The sequence below is a fragment of the Sphaeramia orbicularis genome, chromosome 4 (assembly GCF_902148855.1).
Source record: "Sphaeramia orbicularis chromosome 4, fSphaOr1.1, whole genome shotgun sequence".
NCBI classification, from domain to species: Eukaryota; Metazoa; Chordata; class Actinopteri; order Kurtiformes; family Apogonidae; genus Sphaeramia; species Sphaeramia orbicularis.
In genome coordinates this window covers 14,544,151-14,568,157 of record NC_043960.1, presented here as the reverse complement: position 1 = coordinate 14,568,157, position 24,007 = coordinate 14,544,151, and the positions used below count along the sequence as shown (strand labels likewise).

Here is a 24,007-nt window from a genome sequence, read left to right as displayed (position 1 = left end):
ATGCCGTTCACCATGTGTCTGCAAATCTTGTTTGTTCATGTTATAGTGGATAGTATCTAGTATTGAGTTGCATTATCGTCATCTACTACTGTATGTTCGAAGGTAAACCAGAGTTAATATCAGCAGTAGTAAAAAGGTCAGAATGGACAAAACAAAGTCTGGATCTGTGGCAGATTATTGTGTTTTAATCAGCCACAATCAGGGAGGATGAGGGGGGTATTTTGCTGGTTGCAATCTGCAACTTCACCACTAGATGTCACCAAAGATTACACACTAAACCTTCAGATACAGAACTTGACTGAAAGTATGTGATTAAATTCAGCTACTAATATCTTACGGACACAGATGAACTTTATTAATTCTCATGGGTAAAATGACTATTGTTGCTATCATTATTATTATTATTATCACTAGTACCTTATGTTTTGATTTCTTTTATGTTTTATTGTTTTGTCACCTTGGTGTCTTTTTGTTATTACTTAGTTATTATTATTATTATTCTGCTCGTTTTATTTGTTGTTTATGTTCTCTTATGGCAAGAATTGAAAACAAAGGACTCTTTTTACTTCTAAGATGGATGTAACTAATGTGTCGTGGAGGATTTTATAAGCAACACCTGCGATTTGTGCTTTACAATGTTTATGATATACAGGCTAGAAAATAATCAGCTATGCTAATGCTACATCACGTTGATATTGTGCAACACTGATGAATTAATGATTAAATATAGTCCAGTTTCAATTAGAGCGTTCACTACAGTCACATATAGTGGAAATTGTGGTAAAATTAAAAAAACAAAAACACAAGTAGAGTTTGTTCATATGAAATAAAAGGAAGTTTTCAGTTTACTGTTGTTAGACTTCAGCTTTTTAAAAGTATGAACTAACACAAATGTAATTAAACTTGTACATTTTGGTATAGCTTAGTGATAGTTACAAGTATATTCGCATTTGGATAGTGATTCAAGAGGTTAAATTACGTTTTATTTTTACCATTTTTTAACTACAAACAATTCTGAGCCATGAAAGAGGAATGTTTCTTTAACCACTGACTCTCTTAATGTTGTTTTACACATAAACTTGCATTCTTTGCAGTTTTGTCCATGTGACAAACCAAAATGAGAATGTTTTCTTGTTGTTTACAGGAAGCTGGTTTGTCCGCTGACCTGTAAAAATCATAGTAAGCTATTTATTTATATTTTCTGATCTTTTAAATCTGGATTTGTCATGGTAAACCATTAAGGCCATGAAGTTCTTTTTAATGTTCCTTTTTAACATTGGTTTTCTTCATTCTTAGACTGGAGTAAAAAGCCTTAGGGGCACAGTTACATAATCTCAGGTCTGATGAGGAAAGGCAGAGGTGTGTTCAAGGTTGTGAACTTGTGATATAACAGTATTGATAATGCTTTCCAAGACAAGCTTTTTATGTATTCATTTATTTTTTCCTTAATTTAGCAATGAATGTCCCATTGAGATATGATCTCTTCTTCCAGAGAGTCCTGATCTTGCCTGTTTTATAAGTCACCTGTTTAACTAACTAATGTTGCTTGGGAAAGTACCCCCACCCTGTACTGTTGTTTCTGACAGTCAAACCTTACACTTTCCCATGAACTCTACTTTGGTTTGTGTATGACCAGTGAAAAAGTGCCCACTTGTATTTGTAAGTTAAATCCATTGAATATTTACCTATTTGTTTTATCAGAATCAGAGTCATTTTTATTTGCCAAGTACGAAAACACATACAAGGAATTCTTTGCTGCTAGATGCTGTCTCTAGTAAGTTAAATAAATACAAGATATAAAAAAATATAGGTAAAGTAAACAAAGAAAAAAGAAACTCTATAAACTATAAAGATAATAATCACTTACAGTTATCATTTGACTTGCATACTTTTCCATATACATATTTTAGTTATCCCATGTAGTTTATGGTCAGTTTGCTATTTGGACAAAACAACTAAGTAATTAACCCTTTCATGCATGAACTATGAGAACCTTAATTTTTTTTTTTTCTTGAGTGATTTTATTCCTCTTTAGGCTTTAAAAAAAAACAATGCGAATACATTTTTTTATGAAGCTATTTTTCATGGAGTTGAGAAAATGTCCACTAAGCTGGACACCATGTGTTTAATTTTTGAGAAAGCAAAGAAACATGCATTTACAGATATACTGTGTGAAAACTATGAAATAAAAACATTTTAATGGTACTAGTTTGATGTTTTCTTACATTTTAACATACTCTATTACTAGTCATTACTCATTTCATGGAGATAATATGCAAAACCTTACCCTAAAATTAACAAGGAACTGATTTATACTCAAACATGTTAGATCACGTTTATCAAGAACAGCAAAGTTACAGTAATGTTATCAGGTGCAGTATATGGGATGATGCAAAAGTGTCCAATGTGTTGGCTGATATGAAACTAAAACAACAAAATCCATGAATATACAAGAGAACAGCTGAAGAAGAACTGTCCACTGGAGTGACCACTATGCATGAAAGGGTTAAATCAACTTTTTCCACACAGCTCTAGTAAACCACAGTTCATTTCTATACAGGGTTGTTTCCTTATACAGGGTGTCCCATAAGTCTCCAGACATAGAGACATAATACATTCCATACATATATAGCTCTAACATGTATTTCTTTATATTTCTTCTTTATAGTTCTTCAGCAGACACGCATTGAAATGTGTTCCCGACAAAATGGCAGTCATATAGAGCCTATTATATAAATAAAAATGGTTTATGTCAAGAAACGTTTATTTTTCCTATGTATGGAGACTTATGGGACACCCTGTAGTTCAACATCTTCCAGGGTGAAGTTGTTTGTACTCTGCAAAGCTAATTCTATACTGTTTAAAAGTGTCAGAGTGTAGCTGAAGCCTGTTGTTGTCAGAGTGTGAAGTACCACATGAACAGGTAAACCCACACCCACACATGGACAGGGTTCTGACTGCAGCCCTCATACTTTAAGGCGCACCTGTCGTCCCAACATCCTTTGCGTGTCCAATATGGAAGAACTGGCGGTGGAGGTCCGTGGCTCCAACGGGGCTTATTACAAGGTAAACACTAGTTTATTACCCTGAAGCAAACACGACATGTTACCACACGATGCAGTATGTTAGTAGAAGTCTAATGGACAGCGATATGTCTTTCTGTCTTCATCCTGAACTCACTATGTGGTTGCTTGTCATTAGCTTGTACTAGCAAGGCTAGCCGAAATTAGCTAGCTAGGCTAACATCGGTTGTCAGTCTTCACCAACCGCCAGTATCACTTTTTAGACACAAATTGTGCTTATTATGGAAGAGACGTGGTTTTATTAGCGATAACTAGGTTGTATTACCGAATAAAATCTACTGATGACGTTCGCGGACATTTAGTTGTCGCCTTCCCGATCTTAAAGTTAGCTTACTTGCTAGTTGCCTAACTGTTGACGTCAAGAAATGTGGCTGGAGTAAGTTGCGATTTTACTTTGTGTGTGTTTGTTTGTTTGTCCTGTATTCGGTTATTTCACGGATTTAACTGGATAAAAAAGAGCTGTCTTGAGCACCAAGAGCTTTCAAATCACTCTGTAAATAGGAGACAGCATGGCTAGATCTGACTGATTTTTGAGCTTTCGTTGAACTGCATCAACTGCGTCTATTATTTGATACTTCATCATGCTGAAGGTATTTTCTGTATGCGTGTATGTGAGCCAGCTGTTCTTGTCAATCCTGAGCAGTTGGCACGTCAGGAGAGGGGTCACTGATACCATGGACCTAAAGGCTATTTCTAGACCTGCTGCCGAAAGTCTTAGTACCGTCTGTTTTCCTCACATCTCTGCTCCTCTGTCCTTTTCTCATCACCGATTCCGTCTCTTCCACTCCCTTTTCTTTTTCTTGCTTGTCCTCTCTTAAGGGATGGGCTAACAGTTTACAAGATCTAAACCATAGTATTGAGCATTTTTAGATCGAACCATTGAAACATTTATTTTTACAGTATCTCAGTGCAGGAGGTGCAGCTCATCTGTGAAAATCTGTTAGCTTGTTGAAGCGTATGCTAGTTATTAGTAATATGAAGTGGGTACTATGTTTACAGTCAATCTTTGGTCGTTATGTAGGGATCTGGTACACAGATGTCAGGGTTTGTTATGAGGGAAGAAAATCAAACACCCCAACTGCATGAGGAGTAGTCATAGTTTTCTTGATACTAATCTTGAACAGAATTTACAGTTTAATTCATCTAGTGTCACGGAGTCAACATTGAGGTTGTCCATGCATCCTGGAAGCTTTTAAATGAAATGAAAGTGGTGGATTAAAAGCATAATACAGCAGATCATTACCCCCTGTAAAAGTGTGTCTTATGTTACAAAATAAATAGAAAAATAATCAATATACTGTGTGCATAAGGAGAGGTGTTTTAGTTCTTTACGTGGGCTATTTTTACACATTTAAAGCTTAAGTCCAACCCTCCCCCATAAAACACAGAAGAAAAGTTTTCTACTGCTTCCTCATTTTTTCCTTACTGTTACTGGATTTTTATTTGTTTGACCTCACATAACCCTACCACTTACAAGCAATGATGACAAAGTCTTTATCCAATCCACCACACAGTCTCCATTGTTACTGTAGTTCACTCTGAACCTGAGTTTCTCCCACACAGCTGATTGGAAAGAAGCAGCTGCGTCTTACATCTTCAGTGTGATTGACAAAGTCAGATGCCAATCAGCTAAGCTGGGCTATGGCATGTTGCTAAGTTGCTAATTGCTTACAGCTTAAAGCTGCTGTGCTGATAGTTTTTTGGTGGTATTGGGCGAAAATTCTATTGTTACATCTCAGCTTATTGTAAATCAGGGGTCTGAGACACTCTCCTTTGGAGCTGTAGCAAATCTACAATTCATATTTATTAGAATTTTCTGCAGTCTGACCTGTATTTTTCTTTTTTTTTTTTTTCACATTTGCGGATTATGTGTTCTCTGTACGACTACATGTTCTATTTTGTGATGTTTGTACCATTTGAGATGAATACATGCACTGTTATATCCCTAGCACTCTTTGTTTCCCTACACACTGTCACCCTGTTAAGTTGTAGTAAAAATTAGAAGAAAATGGGACTTTTGTTCTAAAAAGATGAAACTGAAACATCGGTAGATATCTGCAGTCTTGAATATCTTCTGATGAAATGTGTTGTAAAAACACCCTTCTCCTCTGTTTTATCTATTTTTACCTCTGCTCACTTTTCATCATACTGCCCATTTGCTCATCCTGTTTGTGTCTCTGTGCTGCAGGGCTTAGTCAAGGATATCCACGATGACTCTCTCACCATTGCCTTTGAGAACAAGTGAGCATTTCTTTCACCTGTACTCAAGTTGATTTATCAAAAAAAAAAAAAAGAAAGTTTAAAACAAAATCAGGATTTTAAGCAAGTTACCATGTTTTTTCAGTTGGCAGCCAGAACGCCAGGTGCCCTTCAATGATGTCAGGTTGCCACCGCCTGCTGACGCCAAGAAGGAGATTGGAGAGGGTGAGGAGGTGGAGGTGAGGAAAACTTTGAGCACATACAATTGTTATTTACCGTTCTTTTATTACCCACATTGTAACTTCATGTTTGTGTCTTAAAATATTTGTCCTGCTACCCTGTTAGATCTTGTCCAGAGCCAACGAACAGGAGCCTTGTGGTTGGTGGCTGGCCAAAGTCCGCATGATGAAAGGAGATGTGAGTACTTTATTATTTATTTTTACTTTGTAAAGATTAGTTGTTTCTAAAAAATTACTGGCTCAGTGACTGAAGGTTGTTGTGTGATGAAATTGAACATTTTGTAATTGTTTTAGTTTTCAGTGTGAGGAAAACATTTGTTCTCCACTGCGCACAGCTATACAGTTAGAATGTACTCTTAGGCATGATTTTGTTTTCACTTTCTTTGTTCATTCCATATCTATTGATTATTATTTTTTCATTGTTAATATTCTAGGCCAGTTTTTGTGTTAGGTATTCTTTGTTGTCATTCAGTTATTCACTATTATTTAGTAATTATTATGGTTTTTCCTAAGCTACTCAATACCTATGCTTTTCCTGGATAAGTAAAGGTTTCTGTCTGGTATCTTTTCAGTTCTATGTCATTGAGTATGCAGCCTGTGATGCCACCTACAATGAGATTGTGACCTTTGAGCGTCTTCGGCCTGTCAACACTAACAAGGCAATCACCAAGAACTCCTTCCACAAGTGCACTGTTCCGGTTCCTCAGGATCTACAAGAAGCGTATGTACAACACATTCAAAGTAATAATATTAATGCTGGGGAGATGTTAAGTCTGTCCTGCTCAACATCTATATTCGTAAATGGTTACTGAGCAAAGTTCTTAAGGTTTCTGTTTATTTGTATTATTGGTTGGACCTTTTAAACTAATGACTGGTATTTCATTTCAGATGCCAGAGCGAAAATGCACATAAGGACTTTAAGAAAGCTGTGGGAGCCTGTCGCATCACATACTGCCCTGAGACCAGTCAACTGCTCATTGTGGTTCGTTACTATTTGATGTGACTTAAGTCTGAATTATATTTATGGAGGTGCATAGGTTACAACTTTTTCCTGCTCATTAATTTCCTTACAAGATGTAGATGTGAAACTCAAAAAGTCCCAAAACCTTTTTTTTCCCCAAACAAGTAAGACATTTTGACAGGTAGACAATATAGACCATATACAGTTCAGCAAAAAAGTATTTAGTCAGCCACTGATTTTGCAAGTTCTCCTACTTAGAAAGATGAGAGAGGTCTGTAATTTTCATCAGAGGTACACTTCAACTATGAGACAAAATGAGAAAAAAAATCCAGGAAATCACATTGTAGGATTTTTAAAGAATTTATTTGTAAATTGTGGTGGAAAATATAAATATTGTTATATTATATTATTAAATATTATTATATTCTGTATGGTGAAAAAAGTTTTTTGTTTTGTTTTCTTTTTGTCCCCTAATCAATCACTTTGTACCTGCATCGTTTCTCTTTACATGTAGCAAAATTTTGAACATAAAGTAAACAGCACAAACAAATGAATATCAAACAAAAAAAAATTCTTAAAACAATATATACTTATTGTTCTACTCAGTATGTGTAATTCCACTATAGTATTTCGGCTCTTGCAGGAGTCACCGTGTATAAGTTCACAGTTGAGTATGTTGTTATGAAATGTCTCTTCTGTTTCTGTTGTGTGTTTGTTTAGTCCACTAATGAGGCAACAGTGAAGCGTGTGTCTTTGCTCAGTGACATGCACCTGCGAAGCATCAGGACCAAGCTGATGCTGATGTCACGTAACCAGGAAGCCACAAAACACCTGGAGGTCAGTTGGTAGCCCCATACTTTAGACTGGTTTGGTAACTTTGATTCATCTTTTTAGTGTAAGAAAAAAACAAACTCAAATATGAAAATCTGATACGTTTTCTTTTTCATGGGATAGGAACTCAATATCTAATATATAATAATATTTTGTATCACTAATAAAATATTAGAAAAGTTATTTTAATAGATCACTGTGGACTGTGGGACGTAATAATGTGTTTACTATTGTTTTACATTTTTTGAGCTAAAAAGTGAATCAGTCCCTTATCAAAATAATTGTATTAATTGATAATGAACTGTTAGTTGATGCCATAGGAACCTGGCAAATAAGTTTGATGAGATCAACTTAAAAATGTAAGCATTACTCTGCTCTTGTGTTTGTGCAGAGCTCCAGGCAGCTGGTGTCATCCTTCCAGGAGGAGTTTACAGTGAGACCAGATCTGATGGGTCTGGCCATTGGCAGCCATGGCAGCAACATCCAGCAAGCACGCAAAGTTTCAGGTGTCACTGCCATTGAGCTGGATGAGGAGACTGGCACGTTTCGGATTTATGGAGAGGTGACTGTGCTGATTGTACTGAGAATACATTATGATGGTCATTTCACATAAACGTAAAAGAACAGTGGTGTCTGACATGGTGTTAATGATACTGGCCTGCCTTGTGTTTGTTAAAACCTAAAAGCAGAAAGGAAAAAATGATTGGAGATTTGTTCGTGTTTTTGCACAAGGAGGAAAGTATCCGTTGTCAATTCTTGTGAACCTGAGATAAAAATAACAAACGCTTCACTGTGTTTCCTGTTACCTGCCATGGAAGGACAAAAAAAAATTGTCTACTCTTTATTTTGGAATGTTATGAAATAACCTAGATGTAGGGTTTGTTGTTGACCCCTGAATAAAATGAATGATTGTCATGTTTGACACTGTCCTCTGGGTTGGGCTGTAATCAGGCTTATATTGTGTTATCTGAAACCACCCAAAGACTATGTATATTGTCCAAATGGCTAAGAATAAATGTTGTCTTTCAGACAGCAGAAGCGGTTAAAAAAGCCAGGAACTACCTGGAGTTTGTGGAAGACTCAGTCCAGGTCCCAAGGAACCTTGTTGGTATGTGGAAAAGCCATTTCAGCCTAAATCCATGCTATCTATTGTATGGCAATTATGATTCATCTCTAGCTATGTAAAGTGCGAGTATATCCTCAAGATATTTATTGCAGACCTCTTTCAGTCGTTTTTTTTAGTTTTATGCTTTATTGTTACCAACCACACCATCTTTCATGTGGTGGTTCCCCAGGCAAAGTCATTGGTAAGAATGGTAAAGTCATCCAGGAGATTGTGGATAAGTCTGGTGTGGTGCGGGTCAGAATAGAAGGAGACAACGACAACAAGCAGCCCCGACAGGAAGTAAGTCTACTACTGCAACCTGTTTTCTGTTCTTCAAATATGATGTACACCTGTGTTTTTCAACCTTGGGGTCGGGACCCCACATGGGGTCGGGACCCCACATGGGGTCGCCTGACATTTCTAGTAATTGATAAAAATATAAACTTACTAATAAAAAATGTATGGTGAGTTGAGAGAGACAATCCCAATACATAAAAGTCATGACAAACTCTGAAGCTGAAACTGAAGCACTGTGGTACTGTTTATCTTTCAAATGTTCATTGTGGCTAGTATAAGATGCTGCAGCTCTTTCATAATTCACAGTTTGAGTTATTGTTTGTTCAGTATTAATTTGCACCCTTGTAAATACAAGATGGACTGACTGTACATATCCTGACCAAGGAAAATAAAATTCTAACTTTGTGCAGTAATCTCAACCTGGCTTTTCTGCCTCTGTCCATAATAATTTACATTCTATACCCTAAATGTAGTCTAAAATTAACATTTATTTGCAACATAGTTTAGCAAACTATTACATGATCAAAAACAAATTAATTTTAGCAAAAACATGCCTTAGTTTTGAATGTTTTGGGTCGCCAGAAATGTGATGTTAAAATGGGGTCACGAGCCAAAAAGGTTGGGAATCACTGATGTACACCCTTTCTTTCCATTGTCATTTGTTAGTGATTGTCCTGTACTTACTTGTCTGTTGTGCTTCTTTATGTTTTGTTGACACAGGGAATGGTCCCATTCACCTTTGTTGGCACAAAGGAGAGTATTGGAAATGTTCAGGTCTTGCTGGAGTACCACATCTCTTACCTCAATGTAAGCACACCTGTATGTGTTCCTGATGACCTGGGCATGCTTTTGTATGTGCTTTTGCCACTCTTTGACTTTACCTGAGGCCACAGCTCCACACCCATTCAATGCTAGTTTTTTAATCCATTTTCTGGTTTGGCCAGTAAGTTTGTTCGTCATTAAGGGAGGGCTCAATGGGCGGTGTGGTGGATGCTGGAAAAATCAGAATATGTCAGTATTAGATAACATTAAAGTTGGAAGGTTTTCCTCTTTGTTTGGTTCTTTTTTTTTTTACAGTGAAAAATCCAAAATGAATCGCTACAAACCATATGAGAATTCTGCATCTCTTATTTGTCAGATCTATGTGGGTGAGGGGCAAGAAAGTAAATACAACTTCAGCTCAAACTTACAGACTTGGCGTCGATCAAAGCGAGATCACATTCCCAGCAAAACACTCCAGACTTTGTTTGGGCCTGGACACTTTAGAAGAGCTGGTCTAGATCCAGTTGAATATTTTGGCCTTCACCAGTATAATTACTTTTTCCACACCTGACCAAATGAATCATCACACCAAAGGGGAAAATGAACTGAGCCAGTTTAATGGATTGGTTGTGTTCTTGCTGTGTTTACATTTTTCCCTGCATGAGTGTGTCCTGTGTTTTTTTGCATGATCTGTGTTGTGTTGCTGCTGTGTGTTTGTTTTGCGCTGTATGTGTAGGACATGTTGGAGCTTCTTGAGCACAGTCTGCAGCTAAGGGAAGAGCTGAGGCAGGTGAATTTTACACAGGGAAGAAGCCTAGCAAGATTCGCAATAAGCAACATGAGGCACAGAGGAAATGCTATAGATGTGTGTATGATGAGTATGCTTATGTGACGCTCAAAGAAAACCATTTTTCAGTTTTTCATAGATGTCTGAAGAAATGAAGAATTACAGCTGTGCATCTTTCATATATTTCTATCTCATGTCATTATATTTCTCTGGAATCATGCATTTCATTTGTCTAGGAGGTTGAACAACTTCGTCTGGAGCGGATGCAGATCGATGAACAGTTGCGTCAGATCACCCAGGGTCACCGTCCGGCCGACAGAGAAAGAGGTGGTGGAGGGTATAACGCAGATGGCAGTGCTAATGCTTCCTCATCCTCCTTACATAGCAGTCGCTCCTACAATGGGCGTGGCCGTGGGCGCAGAGGTCACAGCTACAGCACTGGATATGGTAGGAACCTGATGTTCGAAAAACATAAAATTAAACTTTCTGCTTCTCGACATTGAAGTAGAAAGTTAAAAATTGAGTTCAGATCTCTACATAGATAGAATGTTTTTCATGTACATTAGAGTTTGTATCGCATAGATTATTCGTACCTGACAAATGCGCTATTTCTTCTTTTGTTGTCAGGACCTGTGTTTCCATGGATGCTAATAAATAAACCACTAATAATTGTAAGAATTCAATTGAGACTGGCCCGTTCTGGACTCTTAAGTTAAGAGGGGTAATGCAAACCACTGATAACACTGGTCTACAAGGAAAATGCTTCCAGAATAAAAGTAATGAAATTTTACCACATGAGAGTCACTGATAAAGAAAAATCAAGTAAAAAATGCTGGTTGGCTGAACTTTCCAAGATACAGCCTTGGGTCAAAATGTAAAATTCAAGAATTAACGAGAGAATGGGTTTGACTCAAAAGGAATATTTGTCTCAGAGCTACAAGATCTACTTCAAAACACTGTCTGCACATTAGAACACATTCACTTTACAGGTTCTGTTTAGTGGAAGATTTATAAAACTATTATATAAATGTACATAAACCAATATATATGTGTAATAACACTTAATCATATACCTTGAAAACATCAGCAAACCGGCACTTTTGTCATTTATTTTCCAATTAATCTTATTAAAATACGTAACATTTAGCACATTTAATCTCTGAAGCAAATCATTTCTAAAAAATTGTAGACCAGTGTAATCCATTCAGTAGTAAAGTATTAGGCTCTGTGCTAAACAAATGTGTTGGCCTAGCGCACAGGTGTCAAACTTGCGGCCCAGGGGCCAAATCCAGCCCACCAAAGGGTTCAATCCGGCCCCTGGGATGAATTTATGAAATGCAAAAATTACACTGACTATATTAACAATCAAGGATGTTGAAATCATTTTAGGTCATTTCAGTCTAAAGTGGATCAGACCAGTAAAATACTATCATAATAACCTATAAATGATGTAAACTGTAAATTTGTCTTTGTTTTAGTGTAAAAAAAAAAGTAAAATTACACAAATATGTTCACATTTAAAGACTAGTCTTTTACAAAAATGTGAATATCTGGAATGTCTTAAGAAAAGTATGTGGAATTTTAATAATATTCTCCCTGTTATTTAATGTTTTGTGTATTTGTAGATCCACTGTGATCTCTAAGTTATGATTCACATGCATAAATGATAAACTAAGGTGTAATATTGCTAACATTACACTTACTTTACTAACAAATTTTCAGGTTGTTCATATTTGTTTACGTTATATTCAAGTACAATCCGTAGATGCAAACATTTTCATTACGGAATTTACTTTTTTCACTCAAAAGTTCTTATCCTGTTATTTATGTTATTTTACTGGTCTGGCCCACTTTATATTATATTAGGCTGTATGTGGCCCCTGAACTAAAATGAGTTTGACACCTGTGGCCTAGTGTATTGAAAAAGAGCATATTTTCACATTTAGTCTGTATATCCTTTGCATGTTTGGTTTTAGATTTTGTTAAAAGTATTAAATGCTCTTACATTTAACTTGTTCATAAACCCTTAATGATTACAACACTCTACAAGCAGCCCCAGATCAAAACACTGCCCCCACAGGCTTGTACTGTAGACACTAGGCATGATGGGTAGTGTCTTCTTTGCCTTTCTTTGCCTGATGCAACCATCACTCTGCAACAAGGTCAGTCTAGACTCATCAGATCATATGACCTTTTTCCATTGAAACACAGTCCAATGATCATGGTATATCAAACTGAGGATTGTTTAAGAAATGAGAAGCTACTCACTGCAAGAGTTAGAGTTAAAGAACTTGTTTCAATTGAAACATCCTGGTTGGGACTTATTTATTTTTTATGTATTTTCCATGTAATCTCAGTCAGTTGTGTCTATCTTTACCGTATTCTTTTGTCTTTATTCTGTTCTGTGTGTTTTTTTGTTTTGTTTTTTATACAGGCACCAACTCAGAGCAGTCCAATGCCTCTGAGACTGATTCAGAACGCAAGGATGAGCTCAGTGACTGGTCTTTAGCTGGAGAGGACCAGGATAGGTGAGTGCATTTTAAGATGAAGAAAATTAATGTCTTCTTTTTGAGTTACGAGAATCCTTATGAGTGTGATTTTAAGTGAACGTTTGATTGTTTTTCATAGAGAGAGGGAGAGAGCCCAACGGCCACAGAGAGATGGCCGCAGGAGGCCTGGACCTGGCAGAGGCCGGGGAGGGCCTGGAGGAAGAGGAAGAGGAGGAAGAGGTGGATACAGCAACATCTCTGGTAACAAAAAAAAACCCTAGTGCACTACTAATGAAGATGTAAACACATTACCACATCTCACTTGAAATTTTGAATCTTGAAATTTCACCCTGGTCGTTCAGCAGGGTCACGAGACCATGAGGGTAATCATGCCTATGGATCCTTGGAGACGAACACTGAGACCGACCAGACGGCCGATACTGATGCCAGTGAGTCCAACTTGCCTGCCAACCGCCGCCGAAGATCCAGAAGACGCAGGACAGATGAGGACGCTACACTGATGGATGGCATGAGTGAATCTGACAACGCCTCAATGAGTGAAAATGGAATAGGTAAGCATTACCAAGGTGGTAACTTTATAGGCAATCTGATAAAATGTCAACATTAATGCAAACAAGTGGTCATTTACTGAAAGAAAGTAGCCACTACATCAGCAGAATGTGTACATCTTATGTACTGTATGTGTACAGTTGCGGAAAAAATTATTAGACCACCCTTGTTTTCTTCAATTTCTTAATGCCTGGTACGACTAAAGGTACAGTTGTTTGGTCAAATATAATGATAACAAAAATCGCTCATAAGAGTTAAATTTAAGAGCTGATATCTATTCATTTTCCATGTTTTCTTGATAATAACCATAGTCACTTCACTTCTTACATCAATAGCTATGGCATTGTACTGCCAAAAACAGTGCTTTTAGGCATTCCATGTTTTCTTTTCTGTCTGTTTTAGTCACATGATACACACAGGAGTTAGTACTTGTTTGCATAACAATTGTTTTTGATGACTTTTGATGGTCTTAATCATTTTTTCCACGACTTTATGTAGCTCAGATCTGTCTTAGGTGGCTAGGTCTAAAAGTAGGTCTTACCCTACAGCTCTGGGAAAAAAAAAAAAAAAAAGACCATCAGTTTTACTATTTATGCACATGTGTTTAAGTAAAATGTACCTTTTTGTTTATTCTTGAGTATTGTATAGTATTGGCAACATTCCAAATGAAGAAAATATTGTTTACAGCTTCTATTTGCAGAAAATGGCAAATTGCTAAAATAATAAAAACAGTGTATACTGAGATGTATAATGCAAAGAAAAGAAGTCAATATTAATGTTTAAGATTTGCTTTAGTTGGAAAACACACCTACCTTGACGCAATAACGTCTGATTGCCATCAAACATTTATCATTAGAAGATTTTCCCATTTAGCCACAGGATGTTGCACTGAAATGTTCCACCTTTAGCAGCGGAATATGAAAGTATCCTCACTGCATTAGTCTCTGTACAGTGGAACAAGCTTAAAACTCTTGGTGCAAAATCACAGGTGGTAGATTTATTTGACTCCAGACTCTTCAGTTTCTTTGTGGTCACAGAGGTTTTCAGTGAGGTTCACGTCTGAAAGTGTGAAGTGGTCTTGTAGTTTTTTTTTGTCCAGAGCTGTATGTTCAAACAGATAGTGCATCTCAAAGGCAGGACTTTGTGTTGGAATGCCTCCTTAAGCCCCAGCTCCCTCTTTTTCTGATGATACAACACCCATAGATGAGTCTGAAGCCAAACCTCAGCGTCGTAACCGTAGTCGACGCCGCCGCATCCGCTTGCCTGAGGAAAGGCAGCCAGGTAACCATGGCAACTGCCAGTGTGGCCTGCACCAGGGCATCATGACTAGTATAATAATAAATACTAAACCCAACGCCTATTAATACCTTTGACCTGTTTAACCAGGTTTTGACGTGTTGCTCACCCTGTGTGTTCATGCTAAATGACTTGCGGCTCATTGGCTGACTGTCCTACACGGGCTCACCCAGTTTGTTGCGTGTTTTACGTTCTGTAGTTTGTTTAATTTTACATGTGTTATATTCCTTAACTAAATATCTAGCTAATGGTTTTTAGTTTTATGGCTGATGTCTGCAGCAGTGGCAGTCCTGTTTTGAATACCTCCTAGAAAGCCTGACCCTAATCTACCCTTCCATCATGTTGTATTTGATGTCAGATGCATTTAGCCATGGATTACGGAGTTTTTACTGCAAAAAGCAGTGCTGTGCTGAGAGTCTGAAGCTATAAGCCCCTTTCAGTTAGAATGATAAAATCTGCTCCAGGTCAGTTTGGTTAAGACTGATGTTGCTTGCTACCTACTGGAATGATTTGTCTGCTCTGCATTTGTGACAACTACTTTATTCATGGTGCTTATATTTCAGCATTTGAGATGTGTGCTTACTGCTAAACTATGGAGTCTGGTGGAGATTGTGATCAAGTTCTGAATGCTATTAAGAATTACACAACGTCGATGGAAAGACTTGACCAGCATGTAGACTCCTGTTGTTTAATATAGATAAGCAGAGTCGGCTGTGAGCATTTATTAATTCCCTTCTCTGTTGTTTTTGTTAACAGTGACAGTCGCAGATTACATATCAAGGGCTGAGTCTCAGAGCCGACAGATGACCACCAAGGAGTCCAAGAAAAAGAAGGATGTGGTTAGTACTAAAGTCAGCTAAATGTTTTAATATTTTGTTTTTTATGAAACATCTGGAGCATGTCTGAAGCAGTGGTGGAATGCAGTCATGTACTCAAATACTGTACTTATCAGCAAATCTGAGGTATTTATACAGCATTTTATGCATCTTTATATTTTTACTCCTCTGCATCTCAGAGTCAGATATTACTTTTTGCGCCACAGTACAACTTGAGTAACTCTTCAGATTACAGTTTTTCTTTTTTCTAGTATCACCACAGGTTTTTATTTTGCATATTTGTGAAAAACTCAAGGATGAGTTTAAGTTATTTCTTTTAAAAATCCTCTTGCTGGCCTGTTTTTGTGGGCTTGTGAAAAGTTGGCTTTTTTTCAGACGTGCATGACTCCCCCAGAACAACAACACTGAACAGAAAATGTATGATGATCTTACATAAGTGCGTTGTTGTATATTAAACTACTTGAACGTATGTAAAGTAGTTCATATGGGTTTTGCTTTAACATCTTCAGCAGTAAAATGTAACATACAGATTACTGATGCAGTGAAGTGAATAGATCAGGTGCACTTTGTAAGTTTTTGAATGAACTTCAAAAATAACCAGTACTTTCATTGAAGTAGAGGTTCTAAAAACTTCATCCACCATTGGTCTGATTTGTCTTTCATGTCTTTTTGCTGAATGTCAACATAATATGCAGATAGTGTTAATCCAACCTGAATTTTCCCATAAAAAAACTGAATGGTGAATGTGTACAAATAGGTTTATTTTAATTATTTACTCTGTTGTGTTTTGGTTTTCCTTTTAGGGTCAGGTGGATGCTATCGCTGAGCACAGCCCACAGTCGGCCCCAGCAACCAACAACGGCTCCAAAACCAATGTCGCTGACGGTGCTGCCAGGTCGTCCCCTGAGAGACCTGCCAAAGTGTCCTACAAGGAGGACTCCAGCTCACAACCGGTGGTCAACGGACTGTCTTAGTCCAACCCCAGCAAAGGAAACGGTTTCAAATATTTGGACTTCTTTGGCTGCGCTTGATCAAATTCCCCTGTCTCTCGAACAGCCTCAAAAGTGAATCTTAACGTTTAAACACAAGCACTGTTCCTTTTTTTACTTCACAAATATTTGAAACCTGCTCCACTTTAAACCACGTTAGAGGTCTGAAACATAACCTCTCATTTACATACACATGGTCTGTCCAACTATTCATTTTATTACAGTTTTTTACAACATTTTACAATAGTTCTTCCTGTACGAGCTTGCCAAAGACAGTCAAACACACACCTGTACTTAACTGTGCTCTTCTGTCCGCTCTTCACTGAGAGCTCAGGAAGAACCCAGACTGAATGCAGTGTTAAAACATGTAGACAGGGATTCCTCTCAAACCCATACTGTGGTATCAATGCAGCAGCTTTTTTTTTATTCGTGAAACTAATATCATAGCAGGGTTTTAAAAAAAGAACAAATGTCTGCCTTCCACGGGGGGACTTTCAGAGAGATGCTTCCACAACTGTTTTTTAGGATGTCTTGTGCATCTGATGTAGTTTGTAAGTTAAATGTTCTGCATGAACAGCACCACAGTGCAGACAGGTTTATTGGAAGCCCAAGTATGTTTGACATACATGTGATCAGCTGTTGTGCCTTGAGAGTAGATTCAACATGTTGTTGCCTGGCTCTGCACACCATCTGAAATCTTTTCACTTATTTCTGTGTTACTTGGTTGAACCCGTTCGATGTGGTTCAGCCAAAATAGCTGTGTCAGTGTTCTCCATGTATCTTTAAAGCACTGTGGACTGGCTAAGGCAAACACTGAAAGACCCTGAAAGGATTTCAGAGGCATATCTTTTTCAAATCAGGTGTGTCTATTGTTATTGTTTGTGGGAAAATTAAGTCCATTTATCCTTTATATATCTGTTGAGGAGTTTGACTTTAGCTGCTTTCTGTTTTTGCAATATGCAACCACTTTGGTCATAGAAGAAATGTTATCACAGCGTGTCTGGAAAAGAAACAAATGATAGGAGAGTTGTTTTCTTTGCACTGAAACATAACCTTTCTCTGTTAGAAGTTAATTGTTGAGTCTGGAAACTGGCCTGTTACTGTTAAGTGCTGGACAGATGTAGCCATCAGTGCTGGTTTTCCTGGGAACATCTCATCGCAAACTATCAGCTTCATACAGTTCAATAGAAGGATGATGGGGAAGTAAATGCAGTTTCCTTCAATGTTCTTTGAATTGTAAGATTCATAACATGATTTGTCTTGAGGGTTAACACCCTTGACATGTCTACATCTACAAATACCCGTTTGATCAGTAACAACCAGCAGGCAGATCCTACCCTGGTCTTGAGATGTTTCTGGAAAATCAAGCCCAGGTGACATGATGTCATTTTCATGGTTCTTCCACAGACCGACTGGCTGGAAACTGGTCACGACTGTTCCACTAAGGATGGAGGTTTATTTGGTTTATTTATTAAAAGAATGTACAGTATTTAAAAAAGAAAAAAAACAAGAGAAGCTCTTCTTTTTCTTGACACTAAAACATGCGTTACTGGGTTCTTTTGAAACAAATGACAATTTGGACTACTGAGAGTTGTGACATCCCAAGTGTTTTGTTGGGTCAACTACAGTATGTTTATTTTACTTTTTTTTTAAAGGATCGTTCTGGTTGGTTGATGTGCAATATGTTTTGTATGCAGGTAGTTCTTAAATAAACTTGATCTTTCATGTAGATCTACATGTGTGGGTCACTTACAGTTTCATCACATCAGCTTTACAAATCAAAAATGGCTCCCTGTGTCTATAGAGCTTTTTATTTTTTTAACAAAATAGAAAAAGACAAGTTTTTACCCTGATCTGTTCGACAAATTATATCAAATAGGTCATAAACTGCATTCATAATGGTCATGAATGCATCACCATGTCTTCATTTAACTGGCTGAAACATGCAGTAGAAAAAGTAACAATAAGGGCTGAACAATTAATACAGAGTGTTTTATTTCAGAATAATTGATTACAAAAGTCATAACTCCCTCAATCAGTCTGTGCAACGGCTTGATTAATTGCAATGTCAGCAGTAAGTAATCACATATTTTCAATTTTAGCATCTTCTACTTCTTTGTCTGGCCGTCCATGAGATCCTTAGCTTCATTTATTTTTGCTGCCAGGTAGGGAGATCCACCTATGAGATTACAGATGCACAAAAAAGCAATTACTTTTCCCTCAGTAAATGCACCACACATCCTCTACAGCTGACACTTACATATAAAATACTTCTATGAATAATTCAGTAGTGACAGAACATAACTAATCAGCCTGTTAGATATTTATTTTAGTGTATAGTTAAGGATAAATCTAAGTTTGTTCATACCTCTGTCTGGATGATTGAGGATCATCAGTTTTCTATGAGCTTCTCTAATCTTCTTATTATTGGCTGTGGGACTGCGACAAAACAATAACACAACATTGAGTTACAATTAGCAGGAGGCATATTAGTCATTTCAGTGCATCCATGCGTTCCATACCTGACACCTAAAACCAGGGCAGCTTCTCTCTTGGTCATCTTTGGCTCAAATCCTCCTTTGTAGTACCCGCCACCAAATGCCTACAAGAGTAATGTGGACAGCTCACCAAGATGGATGTGCAAAGTGTGAACACTTGCCAGTACATGCAGAGGGTGCCAGGAATAGTAGTTTGTCCTTCACACCAGTGACTTTGCAAAGCCATCCGATTTTTAGCACGTTATAAAACTGGTCGTGCTGTATCGTCGCAAGTCAAGGAATTAACACACAAGTTTGACAGTCATTTACAGAACAGCTGTAGCGACAGAGTGTGGGTTCTTTTTCTTTTACCGTCTTGGGGAAGCTCTGAAGGGCCTGTTTCACCTGGGGTTCCATCTGTCTCATGGCCTGTATGGCGTAACGGCCTGTTAGACAGCAAAGAGGGGAAATGGAATCAAAGGGATGACAGATGCTAAAAAAAATAATCAATTTTAACATGATTTTTGTATTTGTACTTATTTATTTAGTTACAGGACAGTATATATTGGCATTAGTTGCAAAGAACAAGATGTAAGCACCAGGTTTAGCAGAGAAGCTAATTTCTGTCTGTTGTCCTGCACAAACGACCAACGTAATAAAACATCACATAGATTACATAGCACTAATATACTGGAAGAAAACCATTAAACATGACAAAAATAGGAAAGCTTGCTCAGACTGAAAGGTTACAGCCAAAAACATGGAAAGGGGCTTACATTCTGAAAGTACAATAACATTTCCTAGAATAAGAACAAGATATACAAGAAAGAAGAAGGAAAAGGAATGAGAGGAGGAAAAAAAAAAGAATATAAATAAATAAAAAGGCTAATTGTACAATAGCAAACCAGACAGGGAAAGAAGTGCAAGAGTAAGCAGGCAGATTACAAATTAAAGGAAGAAACAGGAATCATATAAAGTGACTTAGGTGTTTCTAAGTCAGAAACATCTCAAAACTCTACTGCAGAGATGGATATTTCTTCTCATTTGGGGTTCTGATGATGGTAGGAGCAAGAGGTTCACAATCAAATTTCAAATATGGTGTCATCCTCTGCAATTACACACCTGCACAAGGCTGTATTTTAAAGACCCAGTATGCGTCTGCTGATACTTTGGATTCAGTGATTTTAAGCAGGTGTAGAGTGTAAAATGTGCTGCAAGTATAAAAGTAGATGTGGTATAGGTTTAGAATTTTGGAAGGCCTAATGAATATACAGTTTTATGCATTTTTTTTTTTTTTTAAAGAAACTCCATGATATGAGCTAAGAAATTTCTAAAGAGCTTGACGGGATCTTAGTTGCTTAACTGTATTATACAGTATACATGTGTGGAATAGGGATGTAACAATTACTGGTATAGCGTTAAACCGCGGTAAAATTTCCAACGGTTAGTATTACCGTTTAAATTCTAATTATCATGATAACCGTGTTCGATTACTGCACTTTGAAAATCACGGTGATACTGCTCATTTCCTGGAGAAGCAGATCACCCTAACGTGTTTTTAAATCCTCATTCTTTCAGCATATCTACATTTGTTCATTAAACAGTTGAGGAAAATATGATTGTGTTCCACTCTCTGTTTGTGTGTGTACAATAGTGTATCTGTGTGTCATTGTGAATGATTTGATTTGGAAAATGGTCAAACAAGCTCCACCCTGACCTGTCCAAATACTTTTTTTCCCACTCAAAAAACCACTCAGGAATCAATAGGAGAATTGATAAGGAATTGGATTGGTAAGCAGAATCAACAATGGCATTGATATTGATAAAATCCTATTAACACCCCCCCCCCCCCCCCGGTGCAGATATCTCTTCTGGCCATAAGGTGCCATCTTTAATGCACATTTGTAGGTTTGATGTTTAAATGTTAATATTTTAATGTTTCTGCCAACAGACAGTAGATTGTGCCTGTTATTTCATTTTTTTTTTCTTTTCAAAACTAAATTTGGTTACTTTATTTTAGTGTGTGTATAAGTACTTTTTGAACATTTTGAGTACATTTCAAAAATACAGCGATAATAAACACTGGTCAACAACAAATTTATTGTTTAAGTTTTTTGAGCTGATTTAGGATAATTTTGGTGTGCTGAATCCAAAAATCACATTAATTTTGCTCAATCAGGTCAACTTTATGAACTCTTCTACATATTGGCTTTTTAACATTTTTGCTTACATTTATGGGCATTTTCACATCATATGATACAAAATTCTTTCATATTTCTTGCAATAAACGAGTTCTGAAGATTTTACTTTTGCCAATTTATGATTAATGGTTTTTTTAATATTACAGGTGAATGAAATGGCTTCGACTAGAAGATCTTGCAAAAATAAGCCTGACGTATTCTGCTACATCTGCGGTGAATACACCATTGTACCTAACAGGAATCAAGTGATCAAATGATTTTTTTTTCTCTTAAAACCTATTTTGGGTGAGAACTATATAAAAAATCAACTGATAAAGTCACAAAAATGTAACCAATTTTGTGAGAAGATCAAATTTTTCAAAATCAAATTAGCAAAAAAAACCTGACCTGATTGAGAAAAACAGATGTCATTTTTGGATTTAGCGGTGCAAAATGGTCCTAATTCAGTTGAAAAAACCTAGACAACTTGCAAAAAAACATTTTTTTGTAACCCAGTGTAATGATAACCATGATAATTTTGGTCACAATAATGGTGATATGAAATTTTCATATTGTTACATCCCTAGTGTGGGAGCACCTGCATTCAATGCATCTCCACTCATTTATTTCATTTATAATAACTGGTCTAATTTTTTCTTTTAATTCAGATTAAATTAGTACTTATTTGTCTTAGTTGGACAACAAAGAGAACACCTGTGACAGGGCAGCACACCACCTGTTCCTGTATATACATGCAAAATAAAGTTAGTATTCAGTGACATGAATCAGGAACATACAAAACCAAACCTGATGCATGTCACCTGCCTGTACATCATAGTTACATGTGCAGTTTGCAGGAGAATATGTCTATGTTCTATCTTCCTGATGTTAAACTGCATTAGGACTTAACTTACCTGCAAATCCGGCTGCTGCCAGTGCCAGTCCCACCGCCACCATGGAACTGGCCTAGAAACACAGACAGAGTTGATTCCAGACACATAATCTGAGCAAACACCTGACTCTACCTGCAGGGCTAACAATCTGATGGAGGAGTCAGTGTAAACAAATAGCACATGGCCGGTTAGCTGTGGCGTAATGTGAGGTCGAAGCTATTTTACGACGTATCTATGAACTTCAAACGTCTTATAACTCAACATAACCTTGGTTAGCTTGTTTATTCACGCGGTAACTCAACATTAGGTGAGATTTCGGTCACGTCGTGTTGGGTCACACACGACTGAGTGAAGCTAAAGTTAGCTTAGCAATTCATTTAGCCTTCATTTTAACGATTTCCAAGACAAACTACTTTACTGCTTTACTGTTTTCACGTTGTCCTTGTAGCCCATATATTACAAGCCAAACCTACCATGTTGCTGGTTATGTTCCGTTGCTGTTACAGATAAGGATCATAACTTTTGACCTCTCATGTTTTCATCTGTGGGGTGTTCATTAAGTTGTGCCGGAAACGGCGGATGACTGTCGTAAAAGTGTCCCCTGGTCTGTTTTACTGTAGGAGGCGGACCTGATCCTTTACCCTTTAGCCCCGCCCCCAGGACCCAGATTTAAGACAGGTGGTGAAATAAGGTATGGATCAATTATCAGTTTATTTGAGCTAATTAGTGTCGTAATATTTACAAATATTAATCCTTGTCGTTTATCTTAAAAAATGTTCTACCATAAAGGTGGTTTAGTTTGTTAACTTACTACACTCTATGTCTGAAAGCATTTATTTGTCCTTCATTTGTTTGTTTGCTGATTAAATGGTAACATTTAGGACTCAGACAGAAATGAAAGTAAAGAAGTTGTAAAACAATGATGAAACTACAGTAATGTTAGTTTTAGTTTGGTATAATACATTTTTTAGTGTTAGTGCTTTACTGGATATTTTAAGATAAGATAAAATAAAATAAGAAAAACATTTATTGATTCTGGTTGGGGAGAGTTGGTTTGTGAATAATACAGGGTAGTGTAGAAAAAGAAGTGGACATAGCAAAGGGCAAAAATAAAGCTTTAAAACTATATCCTTTGGAGACACAGCAAAGTACAAGTTCCTGCGTATTTTGCATGAAAAAATTGTCTTGAATGAAAACAACGTGATGCATTTTTTAAATTAATTATTTTTTGTTGTTGTTTAGACTCCTGTCCCAGAAAGTGAAAAAAAAAAAATTAAAAAAAATACTACATAGGTGCAAAAGTGGGCATGGTGATCTAAAATGGCCAAAATGATGCAAATGAATTTTGAAACTGTGCAATACCTCAGGCTTATGTGGATTTTTTTTTTTTTTTTTTAATTAATCTTTGTATCTTACCAGCTTTTTTGTTTGTTTTGATCGAAAACTCTCACATTTGTAAACTTTGGATACTAGGGCTATATTTGAGAAAAAAGAGGTGGAAGATTTTATTGAACTTTATTGGACATTATTATAAGAATAATGCCGAAATAGCATTATATGAATAGAGTTAAAATGTCTTTTGGGGAGTCTCACTTTCTGCCTTTTTGTTTGTTTTTGTTTTATTCTCCTTGACATTTTTCAATTTATTCTCAAAATGATATTTCAACTTTATTCTCACCATCACAACTTACTTCATCTTTGTCCAAATATGTTATTGATCTCATTGATATTCCTCAATCTGGTCCCTGTGTACATGTGTCTGTTGAACAAATATGTTTTACTAACCTGTTACTGCACAAATATAATGCATATGGTACAGACAAGATCGTTTGGGGTTGAAAGGAGCATTTAATTCACTAACTGGCATGAGGGTTACATGGCTGAATGCTTCCGCTAAAGTACAAAATCAGAATAACTACTTAATTGAAGTAAGACACATTTAATTAATTGTATTCTTATTTTATTCTGAATAGTGAAGCAGGTCTTTTCTTCTTTATGTGATTCAGTGTAGGT

General features: G+C 36.9%; 2 protein-coding genes across 8 annotated transcripts; one reads left to right on the top strand and one right to left on the bottom strand.

Annotated features, from left to right (window-relative positions):
- Positions 1-2,954: 2,954 nt before the first annotated feature.
- On the top strand, positions 2,955-17,330 carry fxr1 (FMR1 autosomal homolog 1). Of its 7 annotated transcripts, none has more exons than XM_030132051.1 (18): positions 2,955-3,066; positions 5,272-5,324; positions 5,428-5,521; positions 5,628-5,699; positions 6,094-6,242; positions 6,410-6,503; positions 7,203-7,319; positions 7,705-7,875; positions 8,343-8,421; positions 8,609-8,718; positions 9,436-9,522; positions 10,501-10,711; positions 12,699-12,792; positions 12,893-13,014; positions 13,116-13,325; positions 14,527-14,604; positions 15,376-15,458; positions 16,259-17,330. In XM_030132051.1, the coding sequence occupies exons 1-18, from the start codon at positions 3,016-3,018 to the stop codon at positions 16,427-16,429; spliced, it is 2,046 nt and encodes a 681-aa protein (XP_029987911.1). In that variant the 5' UTR covers positions 2,955-3,015; the 3' UTR covers positions 16,430-17,330. The 7 variants fall into 7 exon arrangements, with proteins under 7 accessions (XP_029987911.1, XP_029987910.1, XP_029987908.1 ...); XM_030132050.1 differs by having other exon boundaries at positions 9,430-9,522; XM_030132048.1 differs by having other exon boundaries at positions 9,427-9,522.
- Positions 17,331-18,415: 1,085 nt separating this feature from the next.
- dnajc19 (DnaJ (Hsp40) homolog, subfamily C, member 19) lies at positions 18,416-22,594 on the bottom strand. Its single transcript, XM_030132055.1, has 6 exons — positions 22,468-22,594; positions 22,016-22,067; positions 19,294-19,367; positions 18,967-19,046; positions 18,813-18,883; positions 18,416-18,623 (listed from the first exon to the last, which is right to left on the bottom strand). Exons 1-6 carry the CDS (start codon positions 22,468-22,470, stop codon positions 18,553-18,555), a joined length of 351 nt encoding a protein of 116 aa, XP_029987915.1. The 5' UTR covers positions 22,471-22,594; the 3' UTR covers positions 18,416-18,552.
- Between the last annotated feature and the right edge of the window lie 1,413 nt (positions 22,595-24,007).

What these genes read in the sequence shown, in the direction of transcription:
- dnajc19 (XM_030132055.1), bottom strand. An exon ending in GGCAGCAGCCGGATTTGCAG is followed by an intron (nt 19,368 to 22,015) that starts GTAAGTTAAGTC and finishes GCTGTCTAACAG; the next exon opens with GCCGTTACGCCATACAGGCC. An exon ending in CCTCAATCATCCAGACAGAG is followed by an intron (nt 18,624 to 18,812) that starts GTATGAACAAAC and finishes GTAATCTCATAG; the next exon opens with GTGGATCTCCCTACCTGGCA.
- fxr1 (XM_030132046.1), top strand. Translation starts at nt 3,016, where the DNA reads ATGGAAGAACTGGCGGTGGAGGTCCGTGGCTCCAACGGGGCTTATTAC. An exon ending in TCCGCATGATGAAAGGAGAT is followed by an intron (nt 5,700 to 6,093) that starts GTGAGTACTTTA and finishes GTATCTTTTCAG; the next exon opens with TTCTATGTCATTGAGTATGC. An exon ending in ACAAGCAGCCCCGACAGGAA is followed by an intron (nt 8,719 to 9,420) that starts GTAAGTCTACTA and finishes GTGCTTCTTTAT; the next exon opens with GTTTTGTTGACACAGGGAAT.